The 25,264-nt window shown below is 41.8% G+C and overlaps 1 protein-coding gene across 1 annotated transcript in view; it reads left to right on the plus strand.

Annotated features, from left to right (window-relative positions):
• Positions 1-14,087: 14,087 nt before the first annotated feature.
• eed (embryonic ectoderm development) overlaps positions 14,088-25,264 on the plus strand; it is a 74,510-nt gene continuing 63,333 nt past the window's right edge. Inside the window, exons 1-2 of the mRNA XM_067260824.1 lie at positions 14,088-14,246; positions 25,093-25,245. Coding sequence (XP_067116925.1) covers positions 14,130-14,246; positions 25,093-25,245 — 270 coding nt within the window. The 5' untranslated portion in view covers positions 14,088-14,129. The remainder of the gene's footprint in view (positions 14,247-25,092; positions 25,246-25,264) is intronic.

A 25,264-nucleotide genomic window follows, 5' to 3' on the forward strand; every position in this document is an offset into this window, starting at 1 on the left:
GTCCACCTGATTCCTGCATACAGGCAGAAGCTAAAGCGCTGTAAGCCTGCTGTGAGGACATCAAAACAGTGGACCAGTGAAGCTATGGAGGATCTGCGGGCGTGCTTGGACTGCACTGACTGGGACATGTTCACGACTGCTACCAATAGTCTGGATGAGCTCACAGAGGCTGTGACATCATACATCAGCTTCTGTGAGGACTGCTGTATACCAACACGCACCAGGGTAAGCTACAACAACGACAAACCCTGGTTTACAGCTAAACTCACAAGGTTGAGGTCAGAGAAAGAGGCCGCGTTTAGGAGTGGGGACAAAGACAGTTTCAAGGAGTCGAAGAACAGGTTTAGCAAGGCGGTGAGGGAGGCTAAACGACTGTACTCAGAGAGACTAAAGCACCAATTCTCTGCAAACGACTCTGCTTCTGTCTGGAAAGGGCTCAGGCAGATTACCAACTACAAGCCCAGAGCCCCCCACTCCACTAACGACTCCCGCCTGGCCAACGACCTGAATGAGTTCTACTGCAGATTTGAAAGACAATTGGACAGTCCTGAACTACCCCTTCCCACCCAGGAGGCCTCCCACCTCCCCCCCTCTACAGTGACGACTCTCTCCATTCAGGAGGGTGAAGTTAACAGACTTTTCAAGAGGCAGAGTCCCCCCAAAGCAGCTGGGCCGGACTCTGTCTCTCCAGCCACCCTCAAGCACTGTGCTGACCAGCTGTCTCCGGTGTTTACCTACATCTTTAACACCTCCCTTGAGACATGCCATGTGCCAGCCTGTCTCAAGTCCTCCACCATCATCCCTGTGCCCAAAAAGCCAAGGCCAACAGGACATAATGACTACAGACCCGTCGCCCTGACCTCTGTGGTAATGAAGTCTTTCGAGCGCCTGGTGCTGGCACACCTTAAATCCATCACTGACCCTCTACTGGACCCCCTGCAGTTTGCCTACAGAGCCAACAGGTCTGTGGACGATGCAGTTAACATGGCCCTCCACTTCACCCTACAGCACCTGGACTCCCCAGCATCCTATGCCAGGATCCTGTTTGTGGACTTCAGCTCTGCCTTCAATACCATCATCCCCGCCCTGCTTCAGGACAAGCTCTCCCAGCTGAACGTGCCTGATTCCACCTGCAGGTGGATCACAGACTTCCTGTCTGACAGGAAGCAGTGCGTTAAGCTGGGAACACAAGTCTCTGACTCCCGGTCCATCAGCACCGGATCACCTCAGGGCTGCGTCCTTTCTCCTCTGCTCTTCTCCCTGTACACCAACAGTTGCACCTCCAGTCATCCGTCCGTCAAACTCCTGAAGTTTGCGGACGACACCACCCTTATTGGGCTCATCTCTGGTGGAGACGAGTCTGATTATAGGTGGGAAGCGGCCAACCTGGTGACCTGGTGCAGCCAGAACAACTTAGAGCTCAATGCTCTTAAGACAGTGGAGATGGTTGTGGACTTCAGGAGGAACACAGCCCCACTCACCCCCATCACGCTGTGTGACTCCCCAGTCAACACTGTGGAGTCCTTCCGCTTCCTGGCCACTATCCTCTCCCAGGACCTCAAGTGGGAACTGAACATCAGCTCCCTCATCAAGAAAGCACAACAGAGGATGTACTTCCTTCGGCAGCTGAAGAAGTTCAACCTGCCAAAGACAATGATGGTGCACTTCTACTCAGCCATCATTGAGTCCATCCTCACCTCCTCCATCACCGTCTGGTACGCTGCTGCCACTGCCAAGGACAAGAGCAGACTGCAGCGTATCATCCGCACTGCTGAGAAGGTGATTGGCTGCAAGCTGCCTACCCTCGAGGACCTGCACACCTCGAGGACCCTGAGGCGAGCGAGGAAGATTGTGGCCGACTCCTCCCACCCTGGACACTCCCTGTTTCAGTCACTCCCCTCCGGCAGAAGGCTGCGGTCCATCAGGACCAATACCTCACGCCACAGGAACAGTTTCTTCCCTTCCGCTGTTGGCCTCTTCAACAAGGCCAAGGGACCACACTGACTCTAATGACTCTTGCTTAAAACACACTGCTTTTTGCACTGCATTACAATAATGGTATCTTGTACATTTGTATTTTTTGTAATATTTGTATTTTTGTATTTTTATATTGTAATTTACGGCAACTTATATTTTATTTCATTGTATATTTAATTATATTCTAATCCCACTTAGTACTGCTAGTTTATGTACCCTTAGTATAGATAGTCCACATATTTAAATTTTAGGTATATGTTTATTGTATGCACCTTCCTGCCAAAGCAAATTCCTTGTCTGTGCAAACTTTCATGGCGAATAAATCCCATTCTGATTCTGATTCTGATCTCATCCAAAACAGTTAACTCATGCTTCAAAACCAAATCATTTTCTCATATAAATAGTCAGTGCCCCCAAAATGAAAAGTTCCTTCTCGATTGCTTTGACTCATCTCTCAAGAAAAAAGAGGACATTCTCAAAGCTTTAAATACATTTGCCAAAATAACCTAGATGGTTCAGCAAAACACCATGGCACACCTACAAAGGGTCATCTCTCTCCTAAAACAGACAACTCATCAGTCAAAACTAAATCCTTTTCTCATACAAATAGTCAGTGCCCCCAAAATGAAAAGTCCCTTTGGCATTGTGTAAACACTGCAGGTCAAAATGTTTAGATGTTTTGTCAGTATGGCAGTGGACCTTAGAAATATCCCTTGTGCACTGTGCTACAGTTACTGTAGTAGATGTTTTCTTTCCAGAATACTATGTGTCTTCAATCTACCCAGACGCTCCCATGTTACCCCGCTCCTCATCTCTCTCCACTGGCTTCCCATCACGGCCCGTATCAGATTCAAGACCCTGGTACTGACCTTCCGAGCGGTGAACGGGACTGCACCCTCCTCTAGCCTTACACCCCCACCCGATTCTGTGCATTCTATGTTTGAACATGTCCAGATACTGTATTTAGGCACTCTTGTAAGAGAGAGTCTTCACTCATGCTAGCCACTCTGTTGTGGATTGGTGGCATGATCCGACGTTGAGCTAATAAAACCGAGTCAACCCTTTTTATAATTGTTGTGACTCTTTCCGGCCTGCCTGCTGAGATATCTCATCCTTACAGGGAGTACAACGGTACTTAGGATTGATTTGCTGGACCTGATGTTAGTTTCCTCCAGGAACACAATGACACTTATTGAGGGACTTGTTGCTCTTGTTGGTTAGTTCTAACTGATTTACTGTAACTTGTTGTACTCGCTGTGAATTATATTACGTATTGTTGCTTGCTTTCCTACAGGTACACTCTTGCACTTGTGAGGTTCATGTTGCTTACATATACTTGTAACTTGTTTAGTAACTACATGCTCTTATGTTTCTTCCCATTGGCACTTATTTGCTTTTCACAATGTATGCTTCATGTTTTGGCTACCCACAATGTTTTTTGGGCTGACTCGTTGTTTATGATCATTGACCTATGCACTTTTGTAAAGCTCTCTCTTGGAAGTCACTTTGGATAAAAGCGTCACATACAGTAAGAAAGTAAAGCAAAGCTGGAATTTCACTAGTTGTCGTCCTCACTCCTGCAACAGGGGAAGAATCGTTGTGCATGCTGCAACCATCCCCTACACTGATCTGCTGTGACATCATCACAAGCAGCATCCATTGCCTGGAGCAGGGACCTCTGGTTTTGAGCCCGATGCTCATAGACCCTCCACCTCCATACAAAAAAAAACGTCTCGATAGGATTGAGGAATGGGGAGTAAGGTGATAAGAGCACCATCAGCATTCTTGGATGGGCAGTGAACCCTGATGAGTGGGCCACGGTGGAAGCTTACATTGTCCCACACAATGACAAGTGTAAGCAAGTGAGGCCCTACCAAACCCCTCTTATGTAGAGGGATAAGATCGGAGTGCAGGCGGTCCAAGAACACCAGGTGCTTCTGGGTATTGTATGGGCCAAGACTGGGAATGTGGGTGACTACACCTTTCTCTGAAAGCATGGCAGCACACATGGTGATGTTGCCCCCGAGCTGGCCTGGGACAAGCTCTATATATTTGATGGCTGCATTTATACTCCTGGATAGCTCCTGTCAGCTAACTAAACTTACTGTGTGATTGGTGATCGGATGTGTCTCCTTGTTTAGTAAAGTTCTAGTTGCACCTGACAAAGACTGTAAGCAGATGATCCAAGAGATCCATATTACAGTATATACTATGATGTTTTTCATGGTATTATGTGCCTGAAAGATTTTGACAGTGGAGTGAACTATTGTGCAGGTGATGATGTACACAAGGAAATTATGCCAACATGTTTTGCAGAGAATAACCACTTGACTGAGAAGCAACAGTCAGTTTAAACCAGCAAGATATATTCAATTGGTAATTGGCCTAACTGAAGGCAATTGTACAATTTGATTAAAGGAATGAAAAATTCCAATCGGTTGTGAACAAGTGCCCAGTGGTTTGGAGGTTTGCACGTGTTGTTTTGAGAATGTCATTTCTGAGTCAATGAGCCAAAGCAATGGGGAAAAACTGTAATACTTCGGCCCTGGAGCGTTGAACACAGTCTCCCCTGCAATCTCTAACTACGGTCAGAGACAGACAGAGCATGAAAGGTTAACATGGTGTTCTAGCAAGAAGAGTATTAGTTTGGCAGTTCAGAAAAAAGATATTTTCACCATCTATCAAAAGTTGGTATGCAGAGCTTGGTAGGAAGCGTGCGTTCAAGCGGCCATCTTGGCAACTCCCCCCCTAGTAGTGATGTGTCGTTCGTGAATGATTCGTTCATTTTGAACAAATCCTTACAAGGACTCGGGAGTAACGAGTCCCCTCAAAGAGTGATTCGCTAATTTTCTCGTGGCCGCACATCAAGACTGTTGCATAGGCTCGTCCAAGTAAACAGAAATGATTCGTTCATTTCCCGACTCGGTCTTCGGGTACGAGTCTTTGGATCATTTTTCACGTGACCTGCATAGGCTCTGTACTGGTAGCTAGAGGAAACAAAATATTCGTTCATTTCCCGACTCGGTCTTTCTACGAGTCTTTGGATCCTTTTTTCACGTGACCCGCATTATATGTTTTAGTATTGGCATTGCAGAAAACTGTCAGAATGTGGTACATTTTACATTACATTCAGTCATTTAGCAGACGCTCTTATCCAGAGCGACTTACAGTAAGTACAGGGACATTCCCCCGAGGCAAGTAGGGTGAAGTGCCTTGCCCAAGGACACAACGTTGGCACAGCCGGGAATCGAACTGGCAACCTTATGATTACTAGCCCGATTCCCTCACCGCTCAGCCACCTGACTCCCGGTACTCTCGGTACAAGTCCGATCAAGAAGCAGATACATGTGAACTTTACAAAAATCAATACTATTAGTACTGTAGTATTATACGTGCAGGGCCTATACGTTGCTCTTTTTGCTTCGTGTTTTTAGTTGGACTGCTTAAGTTTTGTGTCGGATTAAAGAAACCGTAAACTTGAATATCTGGCTCCGTCGTTGTTCTAGCTTGGCAAAGCAAGCTAAACTAGAGAGGGTACAATTTCTGGGGAAATTGTAGGGTGTGCTTGCTTGCGTTGGTTGCACAGGGGTCCGTTTTTTTATGCCATTTTTACAAGTGATATTTCTGTATATTTTATATAAAAATGCATACTTATTATTTATAAAGATTACATATATTTAAAAGCATCTTTTTTCTTCTCATTTACAACTCAAAATACGAGTGAAGTGTAGAATGAAATAGATGTCTTCTCATTTCCCCTGCAAGAGGCAGCCTCAAAATGAATACATTTGGCAGACCGGTGTAAAAATAGACCTAATCCCTATGACTTGAATGTCCTTTTAAGTTTTTCCCTTCTCGTGATATTTTCAGGCATTTAGCCTACTCCTATTGCATTCATTCATTAACCCACTGCTACGCTGACGACACGCAGCTGTACCTGTCGTTCCCCCTGACCGATCCGGGGATCTCAGCTAGGATTGAGGCCTGCCTCACAGACATCTCCGCCTGGATGACCGAGCACCACCTCCAGCTGAACCTCGCCAAAACAGAACTTCTCGTCATCCCGGCTAAACCCTCCATCTCCCACGATCTCTCAATCACCCTGGGATCTGCGACGGTGACCCCTTCATCCTCTGCCAGGAACCTTGGGGTTACCATGGACGACGAGCTCTCCCTCACGGCCCACATTGCTGCGGTCTCCCGGTCGTGTAGATTCACCCTCTACAACATCCGGAAGATCAGGAGATACTTGTCTGAGCACTCCACCCAGCTGCTAGTCCAAGCACTTGTCCTCTCCAAGTTGGACTATTGCAACTCGCTGCTCGCTGGTCTCCCAGCATGTGCAACCCGCCCTCTTCAGAGGATTCAGAACGCAGCGGCCCGCCTGGTCTACAATCTACCCAGACGCTCCCATGTTACCCCGCTCCTCATCTCTCTCCACTGGCTACTTATCATGGCCCGTATCAGACTCAAGACCCTGGTATTGACCTTCCGAGCAGTGAACGGGACTGCACCCGTCTACATCAAGTCTGTCCTGCAGCCTTACACCCCCACCCGTCACCTACGGTCTTCTTCAGACAACCGCCTGGTGGTCCCACCGCTCAAGACCGCCCGGTCCCAACACAAGCTCTTCTCCTGTCTGGCCCCCCAGTGGTGGAATCAACTCCCCACCTCCATCAGAGATACTGACTGTCTCTCCACCTTCAAGAAAAGGCTCAAGACGCACTTGTTCCGGGAGTACAACGGTACCTAGGAATGGTTCGCTTGACCCGATGTTAGTTTCCTCAAGGATCACAATGACTCGCTTAGAGACTTGTTGCTCTTGTGGTTAGTGGTAACTGATTTAAATTTTAGTTCTCGCTGTGATATATTGTTTTTATTACTGTTGCTTGCTTTTTTCCACAGGTACACTTGCACTTATAGCGGTTCATGTTGTTTAATTGTAACTTGTTTAACTACATGCTCTTATGGTTCTTCCCTTTGGCACTTACTTTGGTTGTTCACAATGTGTGTTTCATGTTTTGGCTACTCGCGATGTTTTTTGGCTATCTTGTTGTTATGATCAGTGACCTATGCACTTTGTAAAGCTCAGAATTTCAGCATTTGCTCTCAAACTGTCAGAACAAATACACAAAACAACTAATGGTTAATTTGGAGTGTGGATTGCTTACATAGCACTATAACAGTACATTTCATTAATAATAATCACCCAACAGTCATATTTTGATGAATTAGAATGTATGAAAAAATAAAAAAGGATCAATATTATAAAAACAGAATGAAAACTTCAAAGACCACGGGGTCCATTGTTCACGTGCAATGGTAGTCCCAAAAGCAGTTCCTTTCCTCTGAAAAGCAGAGACGGAGATTGCACTTTCTGCAGAGCTTTCTAGAATATCCTTTTATGCAGTGTCTGCAGCGTCCTCTCGTTGTCTTCACAGGAAATGTGCGACCATGTCCCTGCGCACATCGGTTGGTGGTTCACATGCCCTCTTGGCTGGGACCCCATTTGGTGGACCCCATTACCTGAGGATGGTCTCTTCTGAGCAGTCACAGGTCTCTGAGGTGTCACAGTTATCGATGTCAAAGGTAGGTCTAGCTAGTATCTAACATAAGCAACACTTTTACTGAAGCTAGCTAGAGAGCATGTGTATCATAACCAGAAGTCAGTTGGCTTATAGTCTGTCAAATTAGTTCTAATTATTGGTGTTCGTTGGCATACAAAGTAAGTCTTCTATATATAGCTCTTTTTAGCCTAGTTAGTAGAGCTAGCAACAATGAATTGCAGACTAAGGGGTCCGAAGCAAGTTAGCTGGTAAATTCACGAAAATTCTGCATTTTTTCATATTTCGACCACCACATATCAATTGTTATTAGTAGTATTTTATATAGCCAGCTTTAGTTAAAGTTTATCGTAAGCTTGTTAGATTCTAAATGCAGTTGGAGCTAGACTGTAGGTCTACGTAAGCAACACTGTAACTCTAGCTAGCTGTAGGCCTACATGTATCATATCCAGAAGATCACCACAAACAAAAGGAGTGGAAGAACACTGGACATATTGTACAATAAAATGTTTTATTGAATGCAGTTGGTTGCCTTGTTTATTCTGTTCTATTTACCAAACTCCTTTCTTGTCTTAAATTGAGCAGTTGCTGGTGATAATGGTTAGATTCAACTTGCATCAAGTACTACAAATATAAGTGTTGTTAATGTGGTAAATTGTAAGTGGGCTGATGAATAAAAAGTCCCATTTACTTCAACAGTCGAAGGTTAAACGTTAAGTGGAACAATATAGTTAGTCCTCATAAGGCTACTGTTTGGTATGTACAGTATGGTACAGTACAATTGGTACCGTATGGTAACTAGCATAGCCATTTCTAGATCTGCTTCACAATATTGCGTTATGTATTATAAGTTCATGTAATACATACATGTTAATAAAGTATCAGACATACATGATACAACACACCAGTACCCAATTGACATTGGCCGGGTTTCCCAGATTCGTTAAGAGCGGCTCCTAAGAAGCTCTTGGCGTTAAGAGCTTCTTAACGAATCTGGGAAACCCGGCCATTATGTGTTAATATACCGAAAATGTCCGTGAATCGAGATGGTGCTGCTGTCTGTCCCGCCGAAAACCATTCAAACAGGTTGACAGCAGTGGGGGTTTTGTTTAACTACAGCGAGCTACCGGAACCATGTGACAAAAAAGCTCTAGCTTTTTTCCTGTGTTTCACTGGCAGTGAGTGTTCACAATGTTGTATTTCACTCCATTCTACACCAAACACGTCAGGGAGGACTGCCTTTTGTAGATACAAGTCTGCTGAAGATAGCCAGAATATCAGATTTATTTAACCGAGCCTGTTCATCATTTATTTTTATTTATTTTATTTTAGTCATTTAGCAGACGCTCTTATCCAGAGCGACTTACATTAAGTACAGGGACATTCCCCCCGAGGCAAGTAAGGTGAAGTGCCTTGCCCAAGGACACAACGTCATTTTGCACAGCCGGAGAATCGAACTGGCAACCTTCAGATTACTAGCCTGCTTCCCTAACCGCTCAGCCACCTGACTCCCCATTTGCCTGAGAAAGCGACTTCCGTTGGCCAGCTTCATTGAAATCCATTCAAACCGGTAGACAGCAGTGGGTTTTTTTGGAACTACAGCGAGCTACATGAACCACGTGATCACGTGTCGGCGAGATCAAAGCGTGTCGCAACTCTCTTTTTCTATGGCTCTGGGTGGGGCTACCGGCTCTCAGCCCCACTTGGCATCAAATTTGTGTGATCCACATTTCATTACATTCTGAGCATGCGTATTAATACTTTCCCACGTCCAATGTACATTGCATTGTGAGAGAGGGGCTAGCCCCACCAGAGCCCAACCTTCACGATTAGCCTATGGCCGACTACTACTCGAATCGGCAGAACGCAGTCTGAAGCAGCAAGGCAGGGACCAATAAATATTAAATAAAATAATAACACAAATGAATGATATGCAATTCAGGAAGATGCTATATTCATAGATAAGAAATTATACGAAGTAATCTTCGAGAAATAAAAAATAACATAATTGGGTGTGCTCAAGCCTTCGGCGAGAGCACAACCTTTGTTGTCTCACATATATATTATTATTATTATTTTTTTTATTTCTTTTTGCCCCCCTAAAACTCAGTAAATACTTGGCCTACATAGACAACGTAGGTGTCAAAAGTTTCGTCTTGGTAGCGATTGAGTTGCTTCTATTGGAATTTACGTTCCGTTGCATGGTTTAAGCGTAAGTTAAGTTTTTGTGGCGAAAAGTGAAGCTAACGTGGCTAATTTGCTAGCCACAGTCACTGACGTTACTAACGTCACTGCGTCACTAACGTCACGAAAACACGCGTGACTACCTTTGCCAGAACATTCGTTTCACATCTGTTAACTTGGGGGATAGCTAGGCTAACTATAGCTTTACTGCAAGGCAGCTGCAGAAACGCCACAAGAAAAGAGGCCAGGGTGATAACTATTTACTCATTTTACTTTGTGATATGACACACAATTGTGATGTGTAATGTACAATATAAGCTGATATTATTAAGGAAGTACATCTACTTTCGGAAACAGTAGTCTACTATTTCACTGAAGTATTAGCATCATGACATTAGCCTGTGTTTCCCGGGCAACACATACTACAGTGGTCTATGATGTAGCGTTATCTGTTTTCAATCGTTAAAATAAACATTCCTCACATATACATTTTCGTTGTAGGATTTATTCTGACATTAGAAAACGATTTGTTGGTGAAATTACCATTACCTGTGGTTTCAAACCAGTGTAGCTCACTGCAACGCTGTAGCTTACGCGAGACACACTACAAAAACATCTAGCTACAGTACACAGCTGTTTAGGAAGTCAAACGGTGACAGAAAATGTTCGGCACTCCCCTTACTTAAATCAAAAGTCTATCTAACTACTAACCTGAACTTCATTGCCACAGCCTAAACGTTGTCAATCTGTTCATGAAAATAATTAATTTCAGCCTAAACCGTACAACGGAACGTTAAATCCAATTCAACCAACGCAATCGCTACCAAGACGAACACAGCAGTAGTCTAGTACTGTACTGTAGTAGTACAATTTACCGGGGCAGCTTCTCAACACAGGGCTATATCGCATTTTGCGTTGTTACTGACAATGATCGCTACCAGTGAGCTTTTTATGAATGAGCAATTTTCCACTAAATAAATGTCAAGCTTATTTACGTTTTGGCGGGCATATTTTCAGTTAGCAGATGGTACCGTTTGAATTGCGATTCCATCTTCTACTGCCGGGTAACGTCGTAGAATAATCTTCAAAGGGGTTGTTTATTCATGAATGAATGCAATATGAGTAGGCTAAATGCCTGAAAATATCATGAGAAGAGAAAAACTTAAAATGACGTTTAAATCATAGAGATTAGGTCAATTTTTACACCGGTCTGCAATAATGTCACGAAAACACGCGTGACTACCTTTGGCAGAACATTCGTTTCGCATCTGTTAACTTGGGGGATAGCTAGGCTAACTATAGCTTTACTGCAAGGCAGCTGCAGAAACGCCACAAGCAAAGAGGCCAGGGTGATAAATATTTACTCATTTTACTTTGTGATATGACACACAATTGTGATGTGTAATGTACAATATAAGCTGATATTATTAAGGAAGTACATCTACTTTCGGAAACAGTAGTCTACTATTTCACTGACATATTAGCATCATGACATTAGCCTGTGTTGCCGGGGCAACACATACTACAGTGGTCTATGATGTATCTGTTTTCAATCGTTAAAATAAACATTCCTCACATATACATTTTCGTTGTAGGATTTATTCTGACATTAGTAAACGATTTGTTGGTGAAATTACCATTACCTGTGGTTTCAAACCAGTGTAGCTCACTGCAACGCTGTAGCCTACTGTACCCGAGACACTAGTGTGAGTAGCTAACAACAACTCCTCAGCTGTTTAAGTCAAACGGCAACAGAACATGTTCGGCACTCCCCTTACTCAAAAGTCTTTCAGTAGGGAAACTATCTGACTACTAACCTGAACTTCATTGCCACAGCCTAAACTTTGTCAATCTGTTCATGAAAATAATTAATTTCAGCCTAAACCGTACAACGGAACGTTTAATCGAATTCAACCAACGCAATCGCTATCAAGACGAACACAGCAGTAGTCTAGTACTGTACTGTAGTAGTAGAATTTACCGGGGCAGCTTCTCCACACAGGGCTATATCGCATTTTGAGTAGTTACTGACAATGATCGCTACCAGTGAGCTTTTTATGAATTAGCTATTTTCCACTAAATAAATGTCAAGCTTATTTACGTTTTTGGGGGCATATTTTCAGTTAGCAGATGGTACTGTTTGAATCGCGATTCTATCTTCTGCCGGTAAAGTCGTAGAATAATCTTAAAAGGGGGTTCTTTATTAATGAATGAATGCAATATGAGTAGTCTAAATGCCTGAAAATATCACGAGAAGGGACAACTTAAAAGGACGTTTAAGTCATAGAGATTAGGTCCATTTGTACACCGGTCTGCCAAATGTATTCGTTTTGATTCAGCCTGTCAGCTGCCTCTTGCAGGGGAAATGAGAAGACATCATATTTCATTCTACACTTCACTCATATTTTGAGTTGTAAATGAGCAGCAAAAAAAAGATGCTTTTAAATCTATGTAATCTTTATAAATAATAAGTAGGCCCGATGCATTTTTATATAAAATATACAGACCCCTGTGCAAACGACGCAAGCAAGCACACCCTACAATTTCCCCAGAAATTGTATCCTCTCTAGTTTTGTTCCAGTTCTTTCTCTTGACAACAGATGGGGCACCTGCCCCTAATGACCAGTCGCATACTCCTATTCTATAAAAAAATTATTCATAAGTATGCAGTGGCATAACGACATGTCTGACGTTGATAACAAACCAAACCGTTTAAAAATAGGTTGAAAATTGAGCAAGTTATGGTCATTTAAAAAGTACATGTAGCACCAACACAATGTTATGGGTGAGCGAGTTGACCGTAGCAAGATGGCCGCCATGCGCGGACGTTCTAGACTCTGCCGTAAGACATCTAGCCTTCATATATATCTATGGTCGCCACATTCGCCCTGCAAATGAGACACACGCAGCTTTCTTTCACAGTAGTAAAAAATGACTCGTCCTCCCATTCACTGTGAAAATACTAAGTTTTCTTTCTTTTTCTGCCATGTTTTTAGGGTAAGAAACCGCATTCAGCTCCCCATCTTCGCTGCTCCACGAATGCTAAAGTGTTGTCATGCGCACAATACTGGTTTTAACTTTTATCAATAAAAGCATTTTTATATTGTCATTTTCAAATATATATAAATGCAAGTGTGATTAAAAAAGAATAGCAACAGAATAAAATTAAATTTTTGACGCAGCTCACTGGTGAGTTGTGCTATTTTTAGAACAGGCCTGCGACTCATGTGGTCCTTGGGGGCGACCTGGTGCCCGCGGGCACCGTGTTGGTGACCCCTGTGCTAGACAGTAGGGATGGGACGTCTGGCACTGATGCATCGATGCTTGTGTCGCAAAACCAATACCCACAGTTTCGCAAAAGTGGTTTGGAGCTTGTGTCAAATTACGATGTCACGTGATTGATGACGTTCAATGCTTCAGACGTCACGAACTGGTTCAAAGTTGTGGCGCACTTCTAAACAACAACAAACAAGTAACAAATCATGTTCCTGAATAAGAACTTATAAATGTTATCAAATAAGACTGTTGCACAAACACATTCCCCCGAACCCCGTTATGGTACACTGCCTTTTCATATTGCACAAGCACATCCCCACTGTCCGAAGTATTCCCCTGATTCACAATACATATCACAAAATGTAAGGAAAGAGACAGCTATATAAGCAGAGTGGTCGTGTAGGCTACTACTCTGTATCAGCGGTCATTTAATACTTCCATACACTTAAGCATTCTACCGCCCTTATACTGTTTGCTGAACATTACAAAGTGTGGTGTAGACATTTATTCATTTAGCAGACGCTTTTATCCAAAGCGTCTGCTAAATGCTAAATGAATAAATGTAGACTAGTTGAACATCACAGTAAAACATATTTATTGTATGAAAATTACACAGTTCTAAAATACACATGTATGGTTTTAATGAATGAACACGAATATTAGACCATCACGTAGCCTTACAAAAATGAACGACATTGAATAATTAACAGGCGAAGTACCGTCAGAAACTACTGCTACATCTCATTCAGTTAGTTTAAACGGCTGCTATAATTTTATCTGACCACTAGATGTCACTGTGCTCTCCAATTTCAATGCGCCAATAGTTCGGCTCTTTGGTTCGGCACAATCCGGAAGAAACCACCAAAGCTTCACAAGGCATCGTTTGCCCATCCCTACTAGACAGTAGTCCAGGGGTAGCCTATGCGCATGGAAGAGTGAAAATCTGCGATTGTCAGTTGATTAATGTGCACTGCTTTAAAAAAAAAAACTATTTACAAAAATGCGTAGTGTTTACTGCTTCCTCTATCGTAACCCGGAAGTCGTGTTGCTGTGAAGAAAATCGGGAGATCACGGTCCACTTGGCTGTTTCTTTCAGATTCCTTTGCCAAGCTCAGAAAGTTTGAGAGAATGAGAGAGTACATGAGCATGTCCGGAACCTCTGAGGCGGGAAAGGAGATGCCAACGAAAAAACAAAAATTAAGTAGTGACGAGAATAGTAATCCTGACCTTTCCGGGGATGAAAATGTGAGTGAAATGAATTATTACAGTTCTATAGAGTTATTAGATAATTAGCGTTATATGGAAACTTTTCTGTTCGTTCATCTAGCTACTGTCTGTAGCTAGCTAATGCTAGCGAATTGGGAACTTTAGGCATCAAGGGAAAACCAAACATACATTTAAATAAATGTGATATAGTATGGTAGCTAACATTGTAGTCCGAACTACGTACTGTTTATGAATCCAAAAGTAATTGCCTACTTCTGTCTTAAATATTAGCTCTAGAGCTAGCTAAACTGCCTCTCTTACACCTTTGGTATACTCCAGTGTCCACTTTTCAGTGTAAACACATGTAATACACATTAATATCGTGTGAACTGCAGGAAACATTAGTCTATGCGACTCGTTCTAAAAAATAATTTAAAAAAGAGCATTATTTGCTCCCTTTTGTCCATGGCGCGTGGGACACGCTGGTTAACGCGGTTAACAAGCTTTAAATGCATGCTACCATTGTTCTTCGTCATGAACGTAAATTTGGAGAAGGGATAACAACAGTAGCATAGGCCTACTAGCCAAATGAGTGGTCTAACAATATAAATTGATGGTTAGATTACACCTTGGGTTATATTTCATCAACGCATAGGTTCCCAAATTCTGCTAACGAGATAATCAGCCAGCTAGCTACAGTTCTAGCTCTGGACGGAAAAAGGAACAAATATTAAACCAGCTCCACATCAGTTCTGACAGAACAGCAGGCCATTGAAGCTGAACTGAACAACTACTCGCAGACAGTGAGACAAATCTTCTGGCATGGTGGAAGATCCATGGAACATTCTTTCTCAGTTAGCTGCCTGGCAAAGTGCCACCTTTGCATGCCTACCACCAATTTCCCCGCAGAGCATGCTTTTCGCACAAGTGGTAACATTGTGACCTGCCATAGGGCAGCTTTTAAAGCCTGAGACAGTTGACAGATTACTCTTTCTTGCCAAAAAAACAAAACATGTATTGAAGTTTATAAGAATGTGACATATTGAAATAATTAGCTGTAGAATAATCATCCTCAACATTTAAGCTTTAATTAGATTTTCTAAAATCAATAGTCGGTATACTCCATCATTTTATGTGATTGTGTCTGTTGAGCGCTGTACAATGAGGCTTCAGCAGGGCTTGAAATTGCTCCCAAAATTGTCAGCAAATTATAAATATATTTGGGAGCATTTACATTGTCATTTTGCAGACACTCTTATCCAGAGCAACTTACAGTAAGTACAGGGACATTCCCCCGAGGCAAGTAGGGGGAAGTGCCTTGCCCAAGGACACAACGTCATTGGCACGGCCGGAATCGAACCGGCAACCTTATGATTAATAGCCCCATTCCCTAACCGCTCAGCCACCTGACACCAGCATTAGCATTTGTGCAAATGTTTATGGTGCAACCTGTTTTAATTTCTTTGCTTGCTAATTGGCCTATTGCACAGGATCTGCTGTGGCCAGTCCACAGTTCTATCCAACATTACATAATCAATTAAACTTCATCTTTACATTCTTAACTTTAATACAGATTTTAGATTGACGGCTAATATTAACCAATCACTTGTCACTACACTCCGTCATGTGACAGGGAACCATCTTCCGCGATAGCTAGTTAAATAGCTAGATAACTCGCTAGCTCGATGCTTCAGCCTCATTGAAGAGATTGATGGAGGAGGGACAGAGAGCCAGAAGACCACATTTCAAACCCTAGCGGCAGGATGTGTAAAGCCCCAGTGCAGGGCTCCAGACTAACTTTTTTTTACTAGGAGCACAGTAGCCCCTGACTGAAAAATTTAGGAGCACAAGCAGAAAATTTAGGGGCACACCTTATATTAACCTGCAATGCAATTATTAATGTCACTGGAGAGGGTACAATTCAGTGGCAATTTTAGACCCTTTTTAGGGGTCGCCAAGCACCCCTAAACAGCGACGCACCACATACGTTTGAGTTTAAATACATTATTTAATGTGACATTACGTACTGCAAGTCTTAGCTAAATGACTTAAATGTATGATGTGCTTTTCGATCAGTCCTCCGACACCACGACACGATACTTGCTGAGTATAACAGCGCAACAGCGCAAACACAGTCAGGGATACAGTAGCAACGGTAGTGCTAATAAGTATTTAGCTGCTCAGCTCCATGACGCTGGGTAAGAAGGGCTTGTGAAACTGCTCACCAAACGAAGGGTAACCCACTTGTCTGGCAGATTAAGACTAGCTACGATACTAATGCTGAGGACTCGCTGATATCGCTGTCTTACTAGAACGTCGTATCTATGCGTCGTTGCTAATGTGTGCTGACGTGTGCACACCCAATAAATCCGAAATTTGTAGGTTGCATATGCGCGAGTGCAATCCTATACAAGGCTCTTGTCAGAGCAAACCCAGGGCTTGACAATAACAATGGCCCGGGCCCAGTCAAAAGTAACGTTGGGACAGTTAAACTAGCAACTCACTGGCCCGATCGGGCCACTGCAAATTATTGATTGAAAAAAAAATTTGCATTGTAAAACTTAACATCCTTCATATGTTTTGCTATCTGCTAAATGCATAAATAACTTTGCAGCTCGTGCGGGGTGCACAGTTGGCAAATCAAGAGTTGAGTAGTGAGTGACGAGTGGTTGTCAAATTGGAATTCTCTAATCTCGATAAATTTTTTAACAACTGGTGCGAGACTGGCGCGAGACAATAAGGTGAAGATGGCAGCAAAGTAGAGCTACAAGCTCAAACGGAAGCAACTTTTTTTATGGAACGAAGATGCACTGTGTCGTCTGTCGTATGTTCCCGTCTAAAGCGGACAAAAGTGTATCTTTTTACACAGGCACCAACAATTTTCGAAAACAATCCTAGAGCCATGCTAGCAGACAGCACCTGGTTTGCATGACAGCTAAGCGGATGGTTGACAATCCATCTTCCAGGCCGATGACCATGCTGGTCAGAAATTTAAATGTAGATGCCCATCGTGTTATTGCACGACTTATAACAACGGCATATCAGTCAGGTGGCTGAGCGGTTAGGGAAGCGGGCTAGTAATCAGAAGGTTGCCAGTTTGATTCCCGGCCGTACCCAAATGACGTTGTGTCCTTGGGCAAGACACTTCACCCTACTTGCCTCGGGGAGAATGTCCCTGTACTTACTGTAAGTCGCTCTGGATAAGAGCGTCTGCTAAATGACTAAATGTAAATATCACGTAATTAAGAAGGGCCCGCCGTTCGTCTCGTTCCCCCAGGCTATTGAACTGCAGCAGAAGAATGGTGTCGACTTGGGTACTTAGTATGGAAGCTTTTATATATTAGCATTGAGGGACCAGAGGTTTCAGTTTCAGCCTGACAGAGCTGTGCAGAGATGGCTGTCAGCAGGGAAGAGAGCACGTCATGTTTGAGGTTAAAAGTCAATTGTTTGGCTGACTATTACCTTTTAATTTTTTATCACTAGAAATGTGATCTGTGAGAATTGTTCTTTTTATATCCAGGATGTGTTTAATAAATGGTTAAACATGTTAACAGAATAACACAACTTAGAAGTCTTTGGTTTTGTTGTAACAATTATAAATTACAACTTTTGGAGGGGGGGCCAGTAAAAATTGTCTTGGGGCCAGTAAGTTTCAAACCCACTCAGTGGGGCCAGTGCCAACATTTTTTCATGTTGAGCCCTGTAACAACATTTCTTACGTTAAACATTGATGGGGACAAGTCCCTCATGCAAATTGTATTATTAAAATAATTCCAAAAATGTTATGTTATTTAGAGCTTTGAAATGATTAAACATTTTAATTAAATTAATCACAGGTTTCTGTGGATTAATCGCGATTACCGATTTTCTTGCTCTTCTGTTTTCATGCACGTTAGTGTAAACGACTTGAACTTACCTTCATCGGTAGGGGTGTAACAATATATTGTGGAAGAATATATTGCAATACAAAAATGTTACAATATGTATCGTAGAGTTATGGCAATATTTTTACAATATGAAGTCCGTTTGATCCTATTGGTTGAGCTACCAGCACAAAACCTACTCTGCACCTGCGTCATGCGTGCATTCACAGAAATCGCTTGGAACTGATTGAACTCGAGTGTATGTACAACAAAGAAAATTATTGTCAAATGTTTTAATGTTTTGGAAAAAATCTGTTAATTGAATTTGTTTAATAAAAAATGGTGTTCAAAATATTGTGATACGTATTGTATCGTACACCCAGTATTGTGATATGTATCGAATCGTGAGCTGAGTGTATCGTTACACCCCTATTCATCGTTGATTAGATGTACACCCAGGTAGTTATTGTTACTCACAGACGTCCAGTGATCCCTTGTCAGCGCCACATGTTTCGTAGCAGCCAAGTAATTTTCCATAATTTTTTTCAGCTTCATACAGCTCGTGAATTTTTCATTATTGTGCGTCTTTGCGGTGCTTTGCTCGAGTCAAAGACTCCAAAAAGTTACGAGTACGAGCGTTCCGATTGGCTAATGCGCAGTCATGCCATCCGCGTGGTGATCTACACACAGCTCAATACGGATCCGTAATGCCCTCCGACGAAAATGTCTAAATAAGCGAAAGCGATCAGTCTGAGTTTTACTATCCATATCTAACTTTGGTTTCGGCGTATCAACCTTGTTACAGCTCGGTCGATATGTTAAAGCCTCAGTTTTATATTTCCCGGCATTGGTTACCTGCAGAATGGGTCATCAAATATGTAATTAATTGGCATCGGCATGAATGTGGTCCGCTTAGGCAAAATACACTCCGTTCCGTCAGACCAACGCAAATGTGCTTCATGGTCAAAAGAAAATAGCAAATCAAATAAAAGTTAAACTACAATTCTAAATATCGCAAGAATGCGATTTATATGATGGCTTATATACAATACAACAACCAGACATTTAATTGACACGTGTAATACAAAAATATAGTATAAAAGTATATCGCGGTTGAAACGGTATAGCCAAATCTCTACCCCTTGATCAAAATGGGTATTGGGACAGCCCATACTCTCACATGAACGCGCAAAACATAGGGGTAGGGGTAAGACAGAGAATTGGGATTCGGCCTTAGTGAGGGGCCTATGCTGTTCAGTGAGGGTGGTTTGGCGCATTCCACTTGAACTCCCCTCACCGACCAACGCATGCTTGAGGTGGTACTTTAGGCTGGTATTGCTTCGGTGAAACGATAATGTCGTCCCGCAAAGTGTGCACATCACTTTGGTTTTATTGAATGTTCCATTTTTGTTTATTTTGGAAGACGAACTTCCCATCCAGAAGGTCCTCAGGTTCATCAGAATTATCCATGTTGTTGGTTTGTTTGGATAGCAGCTGCCGTCTGACTGCATTAGAGCGGCGACTAGTGCAGATTAGGTGGAATTGTGGGTATATTACGTTAAATGTGTAAAAAAAACAAAGCTAGTTAATCCTGTAATTTAATCATAACTTGTTAACGAGTTATTTTTCACAGCTGTAGTTATAAACCACAATGAACCTTCAGGTTTCTTTTGGGTTCTGTCCTAAGGAGAATACTCTTAAAGGTCCCATGACATGAAATCTTCACTTTAGAAGGTTATTTAACATTACTATGAGTTCCCCTAGCCTGCCTTTGGTCCCCCAGTGGCTCGATATTTCGATAGGTGTAAACCAAGCCCTGGGTATTCTTTTGAGAGGTTTTGAAAATCCCTATATTGTGACGTCACAATAGGGGGTTACCTCCCCTTTCTCTGCTTTGCCCACCAATGAAAAAATTATCTACGACCGTGCAAGCGCGACATTGGTTTTTCCTCGAGACATCATGGCTTGCAAACGACCGAAGCATGGCAGTTAGCCATGCCTCTTTCTTCCTGATAGCATTTAAAACTACAGACACAGAAACGGCCAATCCTGAGGAAAGCTCATTGTGGGACTGCTCGTTGTGGCTGTAATTCTGCACCAAGGCTGAATTTCGGGAAAGAGACTTCAGATACAGTATTAGGGGACCACTAAGGCCTATGTAAAAGCATCCAAATTCGTCAGCATGTCATGGGATCTTTAACTGTAAGTTCAGCATTATTACAATAAAATATATTGTGATTATTAACATTGATGAATAAAACATTGTGATAAAAACACCCAACAACATTGTGATAAAAGTATATACTTTGGCTATCGCCAAACCCTACATTGACACTTCTCGCCAACTGTACATGGTCGTATCCAGATAACGATAGCAAACTTGACACACTGGCTGTTTATCAATCCTAAGAACGCTCAGAACGTACTTGTGTTCTTGAGAAGAATGTTCTTGCCAAGTGTTCTTGTGAGAATGGTCTTGCAAGACCGTGAGGACGGAGAACACACCTATCTAGATTGAGATGCGTACTTGGCTAATTGTGCAGACTCAACTCTTTGATGCAGTGGTATGACAACACTGGCATTATAAGCTCAATAAACATTTACTGCATAGTGTTTGTGTATTACATTTGTATCTAATGTAGGCTCATACTTAAAACTAGTCTTTCCCTCATCTGTTCCTATTTTTGTGCCGGAAGTTGAGAGATGGTTGCGGCCAGCTTCATTAGTTAAATAATGAATGGCAGTTTTTCAAAGCTCAGAATGTATAACAGGTAGGGGTGGGGACAAAGATCGATTCACATTTGAATCGCAATTCAGTCTTCTAGCGATTCACATCGTTTCAAAAATGTAAAAAAATCATTTTTTTTGTAATGTTATTTTCTTTTTTCTTTAATAAAAAATCGAGTCTCAAATTCAGAACTTTAAATTTAAGGCCTTAAAACGTCTTAAAAACTGACAGATTTTCATCTGAGGTCTTAAATTTAGTCAGGTCTAAAAAAGGTTTTACCCTTGTTCATTTCCAGAAACGCTGGCCGCAGAAAGTTATTACAAAGTAGCAAAAAAGTATTGAGTCGCAGCCTACAAAGCGGAGCTCACTGTCCTCAAAACGTTGGTTCGGAGGGTTGTAGTTCTTTCTTGGGGATATTGGTGTTGGTACGTATGCGGTGATAAAACTACAAATCCCGTGATAAATGCAATACCTGCCCGCGAAATACGTCTGCGTCTCCTCAGAGTTTGTTAAAGTTCGGTTACGTGTGGAAAATGGGAAAGTGTATTTTCAACGAGACATGGCTAGATCACAGCGATTTCCGCTGTTGGTTATAAGTGGTACCCAGCTCCAGGTACGAGGCTCGTTGCAAACTTTGCCCAAAAAATATTCAATTAGGTTACTAATGTGAATTCATTGAAATATATATTTTTCTCCAGATTTTCTTTGATTTGAATATTTTTTTGTTAATGTGTTGTGTAGGTCTTACTTTTCAATCTTTATGGTCTTAAAATGTCTTAAGGTGTTAAATTTGACTTACTGAAAACTGCAAGAACCCTGTTTCAACTTTAGACTATAAAAACATCATATAAAAGGCTATAGTTAAAATCAGTTAACCCCTTAAATTTTTTCTGCATTTCGGAGATAAGGATTAAAGTGCAAAGAAAGCTAGCTACTGTAGCTCACACCAGCAACTGCTCAATTTAAGACAAGGGGTTTGGTAAATAGAACAGAATATACAAGGCAACCAATTGCATTCAATGAAACATTTTATTATAGAATATGCAGTGTTTCCTCTGTTGATTATGGCGGCCCGCCACGGCTACATTTCTGCCGCCACGGTATCAGAAATAGGGCTGTACAAAATTTTAGGACGTCTATCAGTGATTGTTAGAGTGCATGTCGGAAAATAGCACGGACACGCACTTCACACTGCAGTTGAGATTGCGTGTGTGCGTCCTTGAGAACTGTAAGTCGTATAACATATGTTGTCAGTTCAAGGCATTTGCAATGAAATGAAACTAAGCGTAGTAAGAAATTGTATAATTCTGTTTAGTTATTTAGAAGAGAATTCGCTTTTACGACCGATATTCAGCTGCTTTCAAAGGCGCTGGCTAGCTAACAGAATGACAATATTAAGTGGATATACTCAGCATAGATCAGTGAATTTTGTTACAGAAATTAATGTGTTTACTGATGTCAAAACTGCCAGCACATTGCAAATGTACAAGCGCTGTATGGTGAATTAGGCCTACAATTATGGCCCAACCATTGTGCATGTAATGACTTCTGTTATGACCTAAATGTTTAGATGTTTGTTGTGGTAAGACAATATAACAGAGAACCAATACAGTAATGTTTTATCAACATAACTTATTTATAGGGGTGTAACGATACACTCAGCTCACGATTCGATACGTATCACGATACTGGGTGTACAATAGGGCTGTCCCCACTCAGTCGACTAGTCGATTTTCTGGTCGATATGCTCTTGGTCGAGTACATTTACATTTTACATTTAGTCATTTAGCAGACACTCTTATCCAGAGCGACTTACAGTAAGTACAGGGACATTCCCCCCAGGCAAGTAGGGTGAAGTGCCTTGCCCAAGGACACAACGTCAGTTGGCATGACCGGGAATCGAACTGGCAACCTTCGGATTACTAACCCGACTCCCTCACCGCTCAGCCACCTGACTCCTAAGTAAGATTTTTTTTAGTCAAGCTGCCGTAAGGCAGTGTGAGATCTGATTCCCGCTTGTGTCATCATTGCTGAATTAACGAAATGTTCTACAGAAATTGTAGATTATATTATTAAGGACAAATAAAGCAACTCTAAAAATATATCATTTAAAAGAAAAGGTTTTACTGTTTTACATTTACATTTATTCATTTAGCAGACGCTTTTATCCAAAGCGACTTCCAAGAGAAGTTTTCCCTTTCGTTAATCTGCGCTTTGTTTTGTTTTGGTATTTTGCACACAGCACGAGCACAATTGGCTGCCGAACTACAAACTCTGCCATAGCCTACTTTTTCAGTGTAGTCAGAATGGCAAAGAAATCTGTGGTATGGCAGCATTTCATTAAAGTACATTTACATTTACAAAGTATACCGGGTGACTCGAAAAACATGCAAACTCGCCATGCCAACAACGGTTTATTTTTCATAGTTCAACGTCGAATATGATGTAGCCTACCACCTGAAAAACGTAAGTTGGCCTAGCCCTACTTCGCTCATGCTAACGCGCTGGGTTGAAAAATGAATATGCCTATTTTAAGAATCACATCCAAATCGAATGACATTATCTTCTCCGGCCAAGACAACAAAATCTTTCTCTGTTGCACCGTTCCCCACTCAGCTTCTACGTAAGTTCGCATGCTGCAAGTTTTCAGGCAGTGATAAGCGCGCTCTGATGATTTGCATGTTAAACAAACAATATTTTTAATTTGTAGTACATTGTAAGAGATACTAAATACCATCGGCATTTGGTTACAACAGGACTGGTGATACGAGTCTTATTATTAGTAGGCTATTATTAGCGGCTGAATCGGCAATGTCCAGCAGCCATTGAGTCAGATTTGGAAAATGTTTGTACGTTCTTTTTGTGTGAAAAAAAAAAAAGCGTTTTAAATTTCGATTAGTCGATTTTCAGACGTTTTAGTCGAGTCTTGGTCGACCAAAGAAAATCTTTGTCGGGGACAGCCCTAGTGTACAATACAATATGTATCACAATATTTTGAACAACATTTTAAAGATGCTGTAAAGTTGTATGTGTTAATTACTTTGTCTTTGCATCGTACCAGCTGAGGAACAGAATGCAACTGTCTGTGATCTGATGTAGATAGGTCGCTGTGACGTAGATAGGTTGGGTTTTTGCCCCGCCTATACAAAACCTGAGCTGAAAACGTGAGAGAAACTGTTAAACGGTCTAACTCAGTGCGACAAAGTTTTCGCGCTTTGCACATTCTTTCAGGAACTCATTTCACATGTATATAATGGACTGAGAAGCAAATCATGGAATTTGCTTTACAGCATCTTTAAATAAAACTGAAATTTAATTAACAGATTATTTCCAAAACATTTAATTTTGGAATTTTAATTCCAAATTATTTCAATAATTTTCTTTGTTGTAGAATTTTGTTAACTTGGTTAGCAATTTCTGTGAATGCAATGAATGCACGCATGACGCAAGTGCAGAGTAGGTTGCGTGTTGGTAGCTCAACCAATAGGATCAAATGGACGTCATATTGTAAAAATATTGCCATAACTCTACGATACATATTGTAAAAAATGTGTATTGCGATATATTGTCCCACGATATATTGTTACACCCCTAGTTATTTATAGTAGGAAACAGACAAGTGAAGGCTTCATAATCATTTGCATTAAGGTAAGCTACCACAGCATTGGCAATTTGACTAGTATAGATGTGGAGGTTTAACAAGTACTTCAGAGATGACAGAGAATTTCAATTGTGATCTGAGAAATATAGGTACCAAAACCACTAAGAAATTTAATTACCTGCTGCATCCCGGGCACTGCTTTATTTATAATTCCAGAAACCTGTTTGTGTCAGACATCGTGGGCACTGTGCCCTATCTATAATTCCAGGAATCTGTGTGTGTGTGTCACCAATTTTATCATGGGCACGATGCACTGGTGTATCTAATTATGGCTAATCGCAAATCAGCTCATATATTTGCTTTTCAAAATGTACGGACATTCTGTAGTACTACTTTGCCGTTTCCAGTTTCCATCTCGCAGAACGTCAGAGGATCTTTCCCACAATTTCTGTTGGCATTCAACTTGCATATGCATGCACTTCATTAAGGGATTCCTTAGGAGACGTGCAATAAACTACATACAAAACGAATGCAGGATGCGTGTGGCAGCCATTATTCCCTTCATCAATAAATAAGTTAAAAATCTTCTGTCATGACTTCTGACGGTTAACAAAAGAAACGATTAAGAAAAAAAAAAGCCCTAATATAATTTTTCCATGTGAATTTTTTCCCTAACCCTATTTTTATGTGTAGGATGATGCAGTCAGCATTGAGAGTGGGACAAATGTGGAGCGTCCAGACACACCCACCAATACAGCCAATGCTCCAGGGAGAAAGAGCTGGGGAAAGGGCAAGTGGAAGTCTAAGAAATGCAAATATTCTTTCAAGTGTGTTAATAGTCTTAAGGTGAGTATCAAGATTTCTT

This window comes from Osmerus mordax, chromosome 22 (genome assembly GCF_038355195.1).
Source record: "Osmerus mordax isolate fOsmMor3 chromosome 22, fOsmMor3.pri, whole genome shotgun sequence".
NCBI lineage: Eukaryota > Metazoa > Chordata > Actinopteri > Osmeriformes > Osmeridae > Osmerus > Osmerus mordax.